Source organism: Dendrobates tinctorius, unplaced genomic scaffold, assembly GCF_039654945.1.
Source record: "Dendrobates tinctorius isolate UK_male_01 unplaced genomic scaffold, ASM3965494v1 ptg000093l, whole genome shotgun sequence".
Classification (NCBI taxonomy): domain Eukaryota; kingdom Metazoa; phylum Chordata; class Amphibia; order Anura; family Dendrobatidae; genus Dendrobates; species Dendrobates tinctorius.
Genome location: NW_027361761.1, coordinates 22728889 through 22745843, shown reverse-complemented (window position 1 = coordinate 22745843; position 16955 = coordinate 22728889). Strand labels below are relative to the sequence as shown.

General features: G+C 45.6%; 1 protein-coding gene across 4 annotated transcripts in view; it reads left to right on the top strand.

The window, feature by feature from the left end:
• Positions 1 to 16955, top strand: part of PLA2G7 (phospholipase A2 group VII) — a 58896-nt gene that overhangs the window by 28711 nt on the left and 13230 nt on the right. For 2 of the 4 annotated variants that reach the window (XM_073586563.1, XM_073586564.1), the window contains exons 2-4: positions 8715 to 8838; positions 10159 to 10311; positions 15456 to 15606. In XM_073586563.1, coding sequence (XP_073442664.1) covers positions 8779 to 8838; positions 10159 to 10311; positions 15456 to 15606 — 364 coding nt within the window. In that variant the 5' untranslated portion in view covers positions 8715 to 8778. The remainder of the gene's footprint in view (positions 1 to 8714; positions 8839 to 10158; positions 10312 to 15455; positions 15607 to 16955) is intronic. The other 2 variants (XM_073586565.1, XM_073586566.1) reach the window with 1 other exon arrangement.

Genomic DNA, 16955 nt, shown 5'->3' with positions numbered 1-16955 from the left:
ACACCTCGTACACACATGCCTCCGTTCCCTACACCTCGCACACACGCGGCACCGCTCTGTACACCTCGCACACACATGCCTCCATTCCCTACACCTCGTACACACATGCCTCCGTTCCCTACACCTCGTACACACATGCCTCCGTTCCCTACACCTCGTACACACATGCCTCCGTTCCCTACACCTCGTACACACATGCCTCCGTTCCCTACACCTCGTACACACATGCCTCCGTTCCCTACACCTCGTACACACACGGCTCCGCTACATCCACCCTGTAAACCCCTCCTGACCCCACACAGAAACTTACCCAGCCAGCACCATGACAACCAGCAGGCAAAGACAGCAGCGGATTCAAAAAGATTTAAATAAACTGGAGAAGTGGGCAGCAACTAACAGAATGGTTTTTAACAGGGAGAAATGCAAAGTACTACATCTGGGCAATAAAAATGGAAAAAGCATATATAGAATGGGAGGAATAGGGCTAAGTGACAGCACATGTGAAAAAGACTTGGGTATACTAATAGATCACAGACTGAATATGAGTCAACAGTGTGATGCAGCAGCAAAAAAGGCAAATGCAATTCTAGGATGTATTAACAGAAGCATACAGTCTAGATCACGTGAAGTCATTATTTCCCTCTACTCCTCTTTGGTCAGACCTCATCTGGAATATTGTGTCCAGTTTTGGGCACCACATTTTAAAAAAGACATCAACAAACTGGAGCAAGTTCAGAAAAGAGCGACCAGAATGGTGACCGGTCTGCAAACCCTGTCTTATGAGGAAAGGTTGCAGGATTTGGGAATGTTTAGTTTGCAAAAGAGAAGACTGAGAGGAGACTTAATAGCTGTCTACAAATATCTAAAGGGCTGTCACATTGTAGAAGGATCAACTTTATTCTCATTTGCACAAGGAAAGACTAGAAGCAATGGGATGAAACTGAATGGGAGGAGACACAGATTAGATATTAGAAAAAACTTTTTGACAGTTAGAGTGATCAATGAGTGGAACAGGCTGCCACGAGAAGTGGTGAGTTCTCCTTCAATGGAAGTCTTCAAACAGAGGCTGGACAGACATCTGACTGGGATGATTTAGCGAATCCTGCTTTGAGCAGGGGGTTGGACCAGATGGCCCAGGAGGTCCCTTCCAACTCTACGATTCTATGATTCTACACTGAGGCCCCTAATCATGTGACCCCCTGACTCCTCCCCCTCATCACAGGTCCTGTGCACACAGAACACAGCCAGCGCCGCGCTCCTGGATGGCTGCGTGCCTTTCCCCTTCTACCTGCCTCAGGGGGGGTGAGACGTGCACCGCGGGCCGCAGATGACTGCCTCAGGGGCTTCGTGTTTGAGACCCCTGGCCTAAAAGATACCAGTGTGAAACATGTAATGACTGACAGTCTGGTCTCCTGATTTACATGTCCCACATTGGTAATGCAACCTTCTATTTAATACAAGCTCTGGAGGCAGATAACAGGGAGATCTATGCACCACCCATAGATCTTAACAGCTAAAATCCGCCAAAAAGCGGATCCATTCTTAACTGATGTGAACGGATGCCACCAGATCGAGAGAGAGAGAGAGAGACGGATCCTGCAGTAGAAAAAAACGTTACATGGTCCGTCCAGGCATCTCAGCGGACGCAAAAAAAAAACAAAAAAAAAAAAATTGATGGATCCAACGGAAGGCCATCCGTCAAGATCCGCCGGTAATGCAAGTCAATGGGGAAAAAAAACGGATCCGCCAAGAAAAATGGCGGATCCGTTTTTTTTTGCAAAAACGGCGGATTTTGACTGATTGTCAAAAACGGAAGTGTGAAACAGGCCTTAAAAGAGTTGATCCTACTGACAGATTCCCATCAGGGGTCTCATCAGCACTACCATGTAATGCCACAATATGGCTTCAAGGCATGGGATAAGTAGGCTTAATGTGTGTATCATGAGCATGGGCGGACATATCATTGGTGCAGCCTGTTCTTCTGCACAGGGGCCCCAAGATGTAAGGGGACCCATTTCTATTTCCAAAGCAGATGGATTTGTGAATTATAATGAGCTATTGGACTTCAAAGGGCCGGTGCATTGTTCCTGCACAGGGGCCCTTTTCTGTCTGTGTCCGCCAGTCATGAGGGAATAATTGTCACATTGTCAGCTCTATGTTCTCTTGTGTTTGTTTCTTGTGGACTCCAAGGACGTAATAAGCACTGAGCTGTGTACACTAATGATAGTCATTATCGAGTCTCGTGAGAGCAGTCCGCAAGATTACAAGCCGTTCACTATATTCAGAAATAGTTACAGGGCTCTACTGATCTGACATCAGGAAAGAAGAGGCGCTGCTGCCTGCTAGGCTGGCAGGTATCAGTCATCTGATGCCAGGCAAATATTGTGTACTTGTCCAATTAATATCCTAGCAACTGTACTGCCCAGCATGCTGTCCCTCATACATTTTGGTGCCCCCACAATGTTTCTCGTGAAGCATGATGCCTCCACATTGAGCATAACTGCCCCATGCCGCTCTACACCATGGTGGTGAGTCTCTGTGCAGCACCATTTAATGATTCCTGTGCATCTCTTCTGCTCAGGCTGGATGGTGGAGCTGATGTCTCCCTGCTCCACCATTACATTCAAGTATATCAGTTGAAATCAAGACATAGTGCCAATCTTGCAGAACAGCACCCCAAATCTGGGCATGTCCAGGACATTTACAAGTCATTATATAATAATAAATGCCCTAAGCAGCTTCCGGTTGAAACAACTTACGTCCAGTTGTAACCGGTGACGTCACCGCACACCTCTTTCCATGTTAACCCTCAACACACACACACTCCTCTCACCTTTCACAATCTCCACTCACGTCCACTCACTCCACATACGACCCTTTCTCTCACTCCGTCTCTCATACTCACGCCGTCATCGCCGCTGATCCACGATCCCCGACATCTTCTTCCGCCGGTGCCATCCTGGATCCAGACGTCCTCCACGCCGGCGACATGTTCTTGCAGCGACGCCATTTTGGATCTGCGAAATCCCGCGATAGTCAAGATGGCGTCGCCGCAAGAACATGTCGCGGGCGTGGAGGACATCGGGATCCAAAATGGCGTCCACGAACGCGAGATTTCGCCGACGCCATTTTGGATCCCGACGTCGTCCACATGTTCTTCCGGCGACGCCATCTTGAGTATCGCGAGATTTCACGATACTCAAGATGGCGTCGCCGCAAGAACATGTCGCCGGCGTGGACAACGTCTGGATCCAGGATGGCGCCGGCGGAAGATGATGTCAGGGATCGTGGAGCAGCGGAGATGACGGCGTGAGTATGAGAGACGGAGTGAGAGAAGGGGTCGTATGTGGAGTGAAAGAGTGAGTGGAGATGGTGAAAGGTGAGAGGAGTGTGTGTGTTGAGGGTTAACATGGCAAGAGGTGTGATGCTATCGCATCCTCCTGATGCGATAGCATCGGGCCATAATCTAGTATAATAAGTCTTTATATTCCGCAGTGCTTACAATTCACTATCATTCTAGCGCTCACCCAGATAGGACTTAAAAAATGGGTGATTGAGGTTTTTTAAATTTCCTGAACATAATATTTTCTGTACCCTGCCTGATATGACAGCTCTGTGCACACAGCTGATGTGTAAGGTCCGATCTACGCTCTCAGTGTTACTGGCAGATTAAGCTTTTTTTTTTTTTTTTTTTTTTAAACTGTTCAGCTTTATGTTGTGTTTTGTTCTATGTGAATGCACAGGCCGGGCCCTTTAAACCTCACACCATTGTGTTCACGATCTATAATGTTCTTTTCCTGCAAAGCACATTTACATTGGTGTAGGCTACATTCAGCTGTCTAGTGCGTGAAACAGGCCATGGACATAGAAGTATCCAAAACCAGAAAACCATATGTATTACCACAACAGATATCATATATTCAGAAGAGTTTCTGATGAAATATATTTATTTCCCTGACCAAAAACGCATTGACTTTTAAATGAAAGTAAACTAATGGATCCCGCTAAAGGAAATTTAAAGGGGTTGTCCAGATAAAACAAGTTATCATCACCTATCCGCAAGTTAGGTAAAAACTTCTTTTTCGGTGGAGTTCCAATCGAACGGCAGAACTGGGAATTTTTATCCGCCTTAGTGCACAGACACACCGCCTTATAAATCGGGTGGAGATCAGAACGCCATGCTTGAACTGGCCAACGGCTCTACCAACTCGAGTATGACAGCTGCATAGAAATACATGAAGCTCTCACCCTCGGGTCGGGAGAGCCGCCAGCCAGTCCATGTACTGTGTTCCAATCTTCATCCAAGTCTGACTGCGCCCTTGGAATGATGGGTGGTGGGGTTGCTGATTTTTTTTTTCCCCCCCCCCCCCCCCCCCCCCCCCTCTGGTAGGACCGTGAAGCGGCGGTCGGCCATCCATCCAACTTGCCATGTCGTTATGTAATTTTGATAAATTCTCCGTCTGGGATAAAAACTTCCCTATCAATGCAGATTCCATTATCACCTATCCTACAGTGACGATGGTATGTCAGAAGTTCAGCCTACACATACATGGAATCTGCGTATAAAACAAAAAGTTGTTCAATGCGCGCCTGATGTGAATAAGCAGGAATTTGCAGTTACTTTTAGTAAGCTTTGGAACAATGTAACAGAAGAACAGAACATTCCTGGTTTATGACCACATTATTTCGGTGCTTTTTAAGTTTTCTACATGGACTGATATGTTTTAATAACAGAGGATTTGCAAATAAAACCAGTTCAGCGGCATTACTCAGCATGGCTCATCTCCCACGACTGCATTCCTTAGATGTGTATTATATAATTATTATATAATGGCAATAATTTTTTTTTCTGCTGAACATTTCAAAATCAGTAGATGAATTTACAGAACATTCTCCAGATTAATGTTAATCGATCAGCTATAATTATTGCTCTAGCTGACTTATACAGAAGCCGGTCATTTCTTCTATTGTTCCGAGCCTCCTACGCTGAAGTCTGGGGAGAAATGAAAATTGGGCACTATAAGATTGAAAGTATTTGGCCTCCTCTCTGCTTCAAATGGGACTACAATACATTCTTTACTGATTTAGCATTGGAATACATGTTTGCGGGGGGCTTGCATACAGTGAGCCCTGTATCTAATCCCAGAGCGAGATACATACCAACTAACAGAATTGGCGCTGCCGGCCGTCCTCGGTGACGCTTTCCATACATATGTCAGTGTCACTTTACAGTCACCATCAAAATGTTTCCGCACTGTGATCCTAAACTTCATCCTCCCTTACCCCTTTTACAAATGCCCATAAAATGGCTAGAGGAGTGACATCAGACCCATGTGACCAGATCCCGCCCACATTTACTGCAGTCGTAATGTGAGCTAGCCAATACATTAGGTTTTCCAAAACTGCTCCCGCTACTGGAAAGTGGAGAATAGCAAACTTTTTTTTTTAAAGTTATTTGCTATACCATTAAAAAAGTTATTTTTTTTTTTTTTTTTTATAAAAAATGTAAACAGCAATACTTTCTTTTTTTTCAATTATAAAAGAAAAAATTTTTGATGGCAAATTCCCTTTTACCACATGGGACGTATATATAGGGAGCCGTAATCGCGCGGGCTCATGCTGAGCGCAGCCACTATCGAGTGCGGGTGTCGGCTCTATGTGAGAGCTGACACCCTGTAGTGAAGCCCACGATCGGTACTAGTACCGATTGCGGGCATTTAATCCCTGTGATGTCACTGTCAATAGTGACAGCGACATTGCGAGGCAGGGAGCTTCCACTTTGCTCCCATCGGCACAATGCAATGCATTTGCCGATGGTGACCCCCGGCCGAAAAATGGCCGCAGGGTCACCCAAGGTTGGTGGCCTACCAGTTCATGCTCAGAGCATGAGCTGACACACTTCCTCCCTGTATGTCAAATGCTGCTGTAATGCTCTGCAGAGTATTAGATCAACGATCTGTCAGTTTGAAGTTGATGTCCCTACCGGGGACAATGAAGAAAAAAAAAAAAAAAAATAAATAAAAATAAGATATAAAAATTTAAAAAATATTAAAACAAAAAACACATAAAACCAGAAAAATAGACACGACCCGATCTATAAAACTGTCCCACTAGTTAACCCTTTCAGTGAACACTTAAAAAAGTAAACAAAAAAACGAGGCAAAAAATTATGCTTTATCATCATACCTCCGAAAAAAAAAAGTAGAATAAAACGTGATCAAAAAAGACGAATCTAAATAAAAAATGTTATCTATAAAAATGTCATGTTGTCCCGCAAAAGACAAGCTGTCATCAGAAAAAAAAAAAAAAAAAAAAAAAAAAAAATGTTATAGTTGCGCAGAAGATCAACTCAGACACTGCCCATACAAGGGCGGACGCTGTGCGCATAACCGCACGATCGTACAGCGCATGCGCGGGATTACAGTGTCCACAGTGTCAGTATGATACTAATGGGAGGGAGGTGAGAATATAATGAAGTGAGGAGGCAGTGATTTCTTCCAGGCACCGCACACCCCGGAGCCTGGGAGAAATCATTCACATAAAAGATTCTAAATCAATTTCTCAATGTCTACACCACAGCTATGAGGCATACAGATAAGACTGGTTTAACCATTCCAACCTGTATGCCCATAGTAATAGGTAAAAATCGTCCAGGGGGGGGGGGGGGGGTGACGGATTGCCTTTAAGGAGAAAAAAAGACTTTCAGCTGGGAGACTGAGCTTTTAAGCCCCTTAAAGGAAATCTGTCACCCTATTTTTCACCTATCAGCTGCACCCACCACCATCAGGGGCTTATGTGCAGCATTCTGTAGAGCTGCCCCTGATGTAGCCTGAAAGAGAAGAAAAAGGAGTTAGATTATACTCACCCAGGGGCGTTCCGGGTCTAGTTTGGGTCCGGAGGGAGTCGCGGTCCTGTCCGGCTCCTCCCATCTTGCAGCGATGACGTCTTCTTCATTCCTGCCCGTCGCGGCTCCGGCGCAGGCGCACTGCTCTGCCCTATTGAGGGTAGAGCAGATTACTGCAGTGCCCAGGCGCCGGAAGAGGTCCAGTGCTTGCGCACTGCAGTACTCTGCTCTGCCCTCAACGGGGCAGAGCAGTACGCCTGCGCCAGAGACAAAACGGGCAGGAATGAAGAGGACGTCAACGCTGCAAGATTGAAGGCACCGGTCCGCGACTCCCTCTGGGCCTGAACCGGACCCGGAACGCCCCTGGGTGAGTATAATCTAACTCAGAGGTGTATCTAGGCTTTCTGGCACCCGGGTCAAGAATTTGGTTCTGGAACCTGCAGAGCTGAATCCTGACGACACTGCAGGCTTCTGAATTCTCACAACGAATACAATGCACACATTTAGGATTCTCCCGTACCAGTAGCAAGAGTACACGTCATGTCAGCACGTTACCACATGTATGTAAATTACCGAGAGAATCCTAACAGCGTTCAGTGAGCACTGTGAGAATTCAGAAGTCTGCAGTCACAAGGAATGACTGCAGACTCAGTGCAAACCTGGACAACCCCTTTAATGCTCCTAACAAATAAAAATGTAAGAATTAGTCAGTATCACAAATAATATTTACATCCAGGTACCTTATAGATGACTTAGTCTCTGGAGTAGTTCTTCTTTTCTTCTTCTTCTTCTTGTCCAGGCCCCATGATGCGTTTTCTCACCCACATCTCGTCTCTGCAGACTTCCATCTTCTCTGGTCTTCCTGCAGCAAATCGCCACACGATCCCCTTAAAGATAGAAGTGTCAAAAAATATCTGCAATATACTGTCGCCTCACACTATTATCCTTCCTCCCCACTCCAAATGCCAACACACATTAAATAACCCCCCATCCCCACACCAATTCCCCTGACACATTGTGCCTGCCCCCCCCCCCCCCCCATCCCCATCTTCGGTGGTTCTTCAGCTCCACATTGGAGCGCTCTGGGCACCGGCGAGTGACGTCAGCAGCGTGATCACATGACCTGATCATGCTGTTGACGTTGCTCTGATCCGGCGGTCAGAGCTTCAATTGTACTGGCGTCTGCATAGCCAGCACAGAGAACCGCCGACTCCCAGGCCGGGGGGTAGACAGTGCGGACCACTGCATTAGGCGGCCAGACTGCGCCCCCTGCCGACTGCGCCCGGGGCACATGCCCTAGCTGCCCCCCCCCCCGGATACGTCTCTGATCTAACTCCTCCAGGGTACATCGGGGGCTTATCTACAGCATTACAGAATGCTGTAGATAAGCCCCTGATGGCGGTGGCTGCAGCTGATAGGCGAAAAATAGGGTGACAGATTCCCTTTAAAAACTGTATAGCTGACAAGAGATTGCACATAATGACTCAAGAATATAGAAAATTGCTTTTGTAAAAGAAGAAATACGATCAGCTTTGATTGACTCGGGAAACTGGCGGCCACTGCAGGAGAAATGTGGTATTACTTGGCACACATTCTAATGGGTAATACATGTAATATCATGGCCACACCGAGTCCTCAAGAGCAAGTCACTCTTTGCAGCATATATTTTTCCTCTGGCTAGTAGAAGGGGGTCCTAAGCAGGGGCATATGAGACAACCGTTTTATTTATCATCTGGACGTATCCTAACTAAATTGTGAAACTCTATGCTCTGTATTGCAATGTGGATGCTTGGTGATGATGTAGCTATTTTTGCAATCAAGGGCTCGTACCCATGTCATTGTAATTGGCACATGTCATGTTGCATTATAGGAGCACCTGTCATGCTACCATTGTACATGAACTGATACAGTAGACTGGGTGAAGAGTGTTTGGAATGGTCCATGTCACAAGGTTCTCGCGACCTTTGATCAATGTCTCCCGAATCATTCATTGGGTGAGAAATTGTGTTTTTCATAATTACTATTTAACATTTATCTGCCTTTTAATACAAAATATGTAGGAAAGCATGGTCTTGCTTGCTTTTGCTGGCCTTATCACCCACAATAAATTAAAACTTCTTTTGGAGCATATACCAGTCTAATATATCCAGAAAGTGTCCAATTCTCATACTCTCACCATTTACTCTTTTTCAGTGGTCAGATCCTCTTTATCAGCATTCTGTCAGTACAATAGGAGCTGGAACCTCCCAGCATGTGCTACACTTGCCATTATCCAATGACTTGCCTGTTTTAAAATGAAAGCCTGCCTGTTTGCTATGTCTGTATGCAGGTTGACAGACAGGAAATATTCATCTGGAATATTGTGTCCAGTTTTGGGCACCACATTTTAAAAAAGACATCAACAAACTGGAGCAAGTTCAGAAAAGAGCGACCAGAATGGTGACCGGTCTGCAAACCCTGTCTTATGAGGAAAGGTTGCAGGATTTGGGAATGTTTAGTTTGCAAAAGAGAAGACTGAGAGGAGACTTAATAGCTGTCTACAAATATCTAAAGGGCTGTCACATTGTAGAAGGATCAACTTTATTCTCATTTGCACAAGGAAAGACTAGAAGCAATGGGATGAAACTGAATGGGAGGAGACACAGATTAGATATTAGAAAAAACTTTTTGACAGTTAGAGTGATCAATGAGTGGAACAGGCTGCCACGAGAAGTGGTGAGTTCTCCTTCAATGGAAGTCTTCAAACAGAGGCTGGACAGACATCTGACTGGGATGATTTAGCGAATCCTGCTTTGAGCAGGGGGTTGGACCAGATGGCCCAGGAGGTCCCTTCCAACTCTACGATTCTATGAAAGTGACAGACACCCGTTCACTATTTCCTGTAGTGAGATAAAGACCCGCCCCCCCCCCCCTCCCACTTCCTGTAGAGGGGCAAAGACCCGCCCCTCCCACTTCCTGTAGAGGGGCAAAGACCCGCCCCTCCCACTTCCTGTAGAGGGGCAAAGACCCGCCCCTCCCACTTCCTGTAGAGGGGCAAAGACCCGCCCCTCCCACTTCCTGTAGAGGGGCAAAGACCCGCCCCTCCCACTTCCTGTAGAGGGGCAAAGACCCGCCCCTCCCACTTCCTGTAGAGGGGCAAAGACCCACCCCTCCCACTTCCTGTAGAGGGGCAAAGACCCGCCCCCCCCCCCCCCCCACACACACACACACACACTTGATGTAGTATATTCATGGTCTTGCACCAACTTCTAAATATTTCTGTAACTGTGTAAGTAAAGGCATATTTTCTGAAACAGTTTAATATTTTTTTCCAGGCTCTGGGGAAATCTCCAGCCACCAGCACTGTGACGCATCGGACAGCACAAGCGATGGGGAGTTACAGTAGCGTCCAGTTCTGCGGGATACCCCAAGGAAAAGGGCCCCATACTGTGGGCTGCACTGACCTGATGACCGACCACACCATTCAGGTAAAACATATAACCTTTTTCGTTCCTTTTAAAGAAATATATTGTTTACTTTTATGTAATTAATTATTACAAACTACGAGTAGCATAGCTACCGGCTGGGCAGAGGTGGCTGACGCCTCAGACCCCGTTACATGAAAGGGCCCACCTAGAGCCACGGATGCTTTTTTCATAAGGAAGGTGGCACTCTGAGGAGGCAGGGAGAGAGCAGCAAAATGCCTCCTCCCCTGAGTGAGACCCTCCACATTGGCTAGCAGAGTCTTAGTATATGTAGTACAGTGCTATGCTCTTGTTCAAGCATGCTGGACCCCCCCCCCCCCCGGTCCTAGTGCCCACCATAGATTTTCCTCGGACACTGCCTTGCCCTTTTCTCATGCTCTTTGCTGCTCCAAGTTGGATGACAAATTGCCAGTGCCATCTATTAATTATCTGCCTGCAACCTTCAGCTGAGGGTGGTCAGAATTTGTTGGGTTAATTAAATTCAGATAAGTCATGGGAATGTGAGAGGATTGGGTTATCGTGCTAGCTGAAGGGGTGATGCAGGAAGGACCGGGCGCTGGGGGCCTTATTATAATTATACTGTCAGTGTCAGCAGGCGAGGAGAAGCCTCTGGAGACCCATCTGTATGACTAGTCTACAGCGCAGCTCGGTCCCCGGTAGATATATATATTTTTTTTCTGAAACACCGCAGCATTATAAAGGCAGATATACCTGGCTGAGATATTACTGTTGTGGCCTGACACATGCTGCACATAGTTTGGGAAGCATGCCTCAGCTGGCAGATTTCCATTAGGCCTCTTTCACACGCTAGTGACAGTTTTCACACGTACCGGAGACACTAACACACGTAGACCCAGGCAAATGAATGGGTGTGTACACATATCTGTGTTTTCTTATGGACCCTGTGTCTGTGTGCTCCACACGGCGACATGTCCGTTTTTGTGCATCTGCACGGATCACACGGACCCATACAAGTCAATGGGTCCGAGTAAACACGTACTGCACACAGATAGCGTCTGTGTGCCGTCCTGTGTGTTTTTAAAGTCATAGGGTTAAAATTGAAACAAATTGTTTCAATACACGGATCACGCACGGATGGTACACATGGATGCCACACCGATGTGACAAATGGACATCTCCGGTACGGTTTTTCTGCTACCAGAAATATCAGAACGTGTGAAACCGGCCTTAAAGAGGTTGTCCAGGCTTGGGATAAAAGTTTGCAGTCAATTTTTTTTTTCACTGCAGACTGCCAAATCATGACCTGACCTGGTGTGGTGCCGCGAGTCCAATCAGGTGCGATCAGGCAGTCATGCGACCACATGTATACTGACTTTTGTCTGGTTTTCATAGTTTTACTAGTCAGACGAAATATTGTTCTATTTCGACTAGTATTGTTTGGTTAGATCTGTGGCCGAGGCCCCAAGATAAGTCTGAACAGAGTCTTAAAAAGTACCATTGTATCTTCACTTCGATGCTTCAGAATTTAAGAGTCCTGGCTAATTGACTTCCTCCATTACTAAATAGTGTAGCGCAGGGCTGTGGAGTCGGTAAGCCAAACCTGCGACTCAGACTCCTCAATTTCCCTTACACCGACTCCACGACTCCGACTCCCACACATATTGCTTATATTTAAGTGAAAAATTTATTGTAGTACAATGTGAACATCAGACATTTAATCATTTTTATGATCCAATAATCAAGATATTTAGATAGAACAGAATATATATTGGTGTACTACCCGGTTTTCATTCTTTTTGGTACAGATACGATATGGATAGACAGATATGGATAGATAGAGCAGATTTCTAATCTGCTTTTGCTATTGAAAACATTATCTATGAGCTCAAAAACCTTTCAGGTGATGCGGTTTTTTGAAAAGATGATCAGCTTTTGCAGCTGAAAAATGTATCCTCAAAAAACGCAGGAAAAACGCTGTGTGTGAATGTAGCCTTAGATCAGGAATAGAACAGCCATTTATAGGACATTTCATAACTTTCCCAAACTCCTATGAAAAAATATTCAGCACATCCTGCATTGAATTACTGTACCCAATTTATTATATGTTTTAGGAGTCGGTCCATTTTATACCGACTCCACCAAAATGAGCACCAACTCCGACTCCACAGCCCTGGTGTAGCGTTCCACCGTGTGAGTGGACGGGGATTACCCACTTTGCAGGTCTTGGAGGTAAACACTGGCACATTCAGAGTTAAAACAATTCCTTTCGGTTTATTTTCTCCATAAACCTCACAGTAACAAAACACAGGTTTCCAGCCTTCACAGCAGTCAAAAGCAGCATAAACAGTCCTTAGCTGGGCTGTGTTCCCTCAGGCCCTGTTCACACACAGGCCAGGGCAATGTCCATAGCAGAGCTCTATCTGCAGCCAGACACAGGAATAGCCTTTAGCTCAGGCGAAAGCAAGCATAACAATGTCCATTACTTCAGGCTCAGTCTTGGAGCCTCAGCAAAACACAGGAGGCTTATCCCTCCTCACATACAGCCAGCATACATAGGCCTCACCGGGTCAGCAGCCTCAGCACGCGGTCTTCAGGAAGGTAGCCCACCTTCCTCCACCTTGGCCTGCCGGGACCTTCCACATGGCCCAATCAGATCCATGTGCACTCTCTCTCCTGTGACCAGACCTCAGGTACCTTATATGGTCCATAACCACACCCACAGGTGATCACATGGCTATGACCTCACTAAAGGTCCTATTACACACATCCACACACAGGCTTCCCTGACACATTGTAACGGAAACGTCAGCAGTACCTCTGTTGATCAATACTCGAGCCTGCATCTCAAGGCCACCTACCTTGGGATACATAGCGGTCATTCAGCATCCTATACCCATTACCACAATGGATATGCCTGTAGGCCCATCCTGGGACACCCACACAGTGCCCCCTAGCGGACATAGTGGTCAATACACCACTATAGATAGAGAGAATAGGTGATCCAATGATCAGGTTCAAGTCCTCTAAGGCTGAGTGCAGACGGACTTTTTGGCCCTGCGGATTTTTCCGCGCAGAATGGAAGAAATCCGCAGGTCAAATGACCTGCATTTTTCCTGCGGATTTCTTCCATTTTTCCTGCGGTTTTTGTGCGGTTTTCCATCGCGGTTTTCCCCCTGCGGACTTGGTGACAGGGGAGATGGAAAACCGCACAAAAGAAGTAACATGCTGCGGATTTTGTACCGCGGGAAAACCGCGTGGAAAAATCTGCAGCGTCTGCACAGCGTTTTTTTTTTCACATTGATTTTAAGGCTACTGTACATCACAATGCGGAGATGCAACGTTTCTGCGCGGTAAAATCCGCTGCAAATCTGCATCGTGTGCACACAGCCTTAAAGCACTACAAATAATGTAAGGCTGTGTGCACACGCTGCGGATTTTGCTGCGGTTCCGCAGCGGTTTTACAAAATCCGCGCGGATGAATCCGCACCTTTTCCGCAGCGTGTGCACACAGCCTAAAGGATACAAAATAATAGAAAATGGTAATTCTAAGCACTCCACTTTTCACATTTTAAAGATACAAAATGTAATTATTTTAATTTCGTTATCACAATGTCCATAAATTTCCGATATATCAAAATATAACATTGACCTGTAAAGTAAATGCCTTAAAAATTAAAAAAAGCCACCAGAAAAGCAGTCAAAACGTTGTATGTACGCTCAAAAATCAAGTCCTTGCACTGGTCCATCCTAAAACTAAAAAAGTAATGGGTCCTTAAAAATGGCGACACAGACAAAATTATAATTTGTATTTGAAAATAACCTCTTTAGAAGGGAAGATTCCCCCACAAGGCCACGTTCATAGTTTGGTTAGGATTTGTCATCAGTATTTGTAAGTCAAAATCAGGAGTGGAACAATCAGAGGAAAAGTATAATAGAAACACGTCACCACTTCTGTATTTATCACCCACTCCTAGTTTTGGCTTACAAATACTGATATAAAATAATGACCAATCACTGAACTTGTGAACGTGGCCTAAGACTCCCTATCAGAGACCTCTCACCCAGCCAAATCAGTTCTTCTGATTTGCACTGATGAGGACAAAACACCCCGGAACATGTGTCTGCAAATGGAGTTTCTAGTTTGTCCTAAGTCAAAGTGATTATGTTACTAGGTCATTGTTGCTGCACAATAAAGAACATAAAAATAAGAAAGAAAAATTTACGGGTGAAGGCGTTTAGTTTGCCACATGGCCCCTTCTCTATATACGCATTTTCACATACACTATGTTTTTACTGGTGTGTAGTCATAAGATTTACTTAGGTAATATTGTTGCTCAATTATTAGGTAATTCATTTACAACCAATTATAAAACAACAAGGAAGAGAATGACAAGAGGCCACATGCCAATGGTAAAAAAAACAACATAATGACCATAAGTGAATACCCATTGTGTAGTACATTGTGTACCACCTAACCATTGTGTAGCTTTTCCTTTAGCAAACACCTTGATATTTTTAGGTGATGTTCAGACTGAGTTTTTTTTTTTACGTCGGCCATTAAATTATCATTGTCAGCAGCACATTGCACTACTGTATTGTATACAGGAAATGTGCTGCCGGCAACGTGCGTGCTCTAAGGGGACAGGTTTGCATTAAAGGGAATCTGTCAGCAGATTTCATGGTGTAAACTGTAAAAATTGGTAATTCATATCAGAAAGGCTGTGTAATCCTGCAAGTAATAATAAACATTGGGTTCAATCGATACTCACTTATGGGCTAACGTTTTCCCATTTAGATTGGCGTTAAGAAATAATGGGATCGGGTTAATAACTAGTGATGAGTAAATGTGTCAGATAAGGTGTTATCTGAGCATGCTCGTGTAGTGGCCGAGTGTCTTCGGCATGCTCGAATAATATGTATAAGCTGTTCGACAGCCTCAACACATGCAGGGATTGCCTATCAAACAGGTAATCCCTTCATGTGTTGCGGCTGTCGAACAGCGGAGAGAGATGCAGGCGCGGGGACTCGTACATATTATTCGAGCATGCCGAAGACACTCGGTCACCACACGAGCATGCCCAGATAGCACTTTATCCCAGCACGTCTGCTCATCACTATTAATAACCAGATAAACAGTATAGGGTATGGCGGCACTGATTGTTAGTGCATCTGTTCTTCGTCCGCAGGGAATCTTCCTCCGGTTATATTACCCATGTGTGGACAGTGATGATTATGAAGAGGCCGTTTGGATCCCAAGGAGAGAGTACTACCTGGGAATAGCGGACATGCTAAATCTCAACCGGACGATGATGGATGCTATCTTCAGCTACTATTTTGGTAAGTTTTATTAGACGGCATTTATTGTTTGTCTAAGGCAGTGGTCTCCAACCTTTCTAACCTTGAGAGCCACATCCAGCTCAGAGAGAGGGTCGCAAGCCTCATCCGGCTCTAAGAGAAGGTCGCGAGCCATGTTCAGCTTTGAGAGATGGTCGCGAGCCACATCCAGCTCCAACACTCCCTCACATTGGGGCAACCAAAGCCCCTATTATGGGTATAATAACAGCCAAAGCTTTTTCACAGAAGCAGTATACCAAGATCCAAGGGTTCCCACAATCCCCCCCTTCAGTATCCTCCCATCAAGCACTCCCACCACAGTGTCTTATCCAGCTTCTAGCACCTCCTCTAACCGGTAGTGTCATCCTGTCTCCAGCATACCGTCGTTAAATGATCTCTAAACTCCTAAGATCAGCATATGTGCATCCAGATATGCTCTTCTGTGCCAGACTGCTCACAAAATTCACCATTTTGAGATGTACTCTTCATAGCTCTTGGCTAGAGCTGGAGCTAATGTACCAAGCTAGCAGACAGTTGCGAGCCACAATTCATGAGATCGCAAGCCACATGTGGCTCCCGAGCTACACGTTGGGGATCCCTGGTTTAAGGGCTCATACTCACTTGCGAGAGACTCGCACGATTCTCGTGCGAGTCTCTTGCATGAAAGCCCGGCACCGGGACCGCAGCGTGCTGCTGCTTAGAAATACATGTAGCCGCACGCTCCGGTCCCAGTGCCGGCGGCAGTGCCAGGTTTTCATGCGAGAGACTCGCACAAAGTCTCGCAAGTGAGTATGAGCCCTTATAGTTTAAGGGTCTGTTCTTCACTAAACACTAGGATATGTGTTAGGTTGCAATTTTCTAATATTCTCATCGCAGACAAACCCCTATAAATAGTTATTAAAGATCTGGGTGTCCCGAGACCTCAAGGCAGACAGTGGACTTTTCTGGAGAAAGATGTGTAATATTATATGGCTGCTATCCAGATGAATGACCATCCGCCTAAGGCATCCTCCAGTGCTTACTAGCGGCCCTTCCCCCTGGTACGGTAAAAAAGGTTCCAGGTGGAGGATCCACCTCTATAAGGGCCATATACTGAAATAAATTAGCAGCCCCTTTTTTCCCCCAAGAACCTCTGAACACATGCACTTTTGGAAATGTGATCTTACAAGGAAAACAGAGTGAGCGTTGTATTTTTTGGATACTTTTTCAGAGGGGACGTTTCCTTTGTGAAATTTTTGCAACTGTAGCAATTCCGCTGCGGCAAAATCCGAGCTAAAAAATCCAGAGCGTAAATTGCTCACGAGGAGACTTTGTAAAATGTCATCCACAACAATGGAGCTGTAATACGGAGT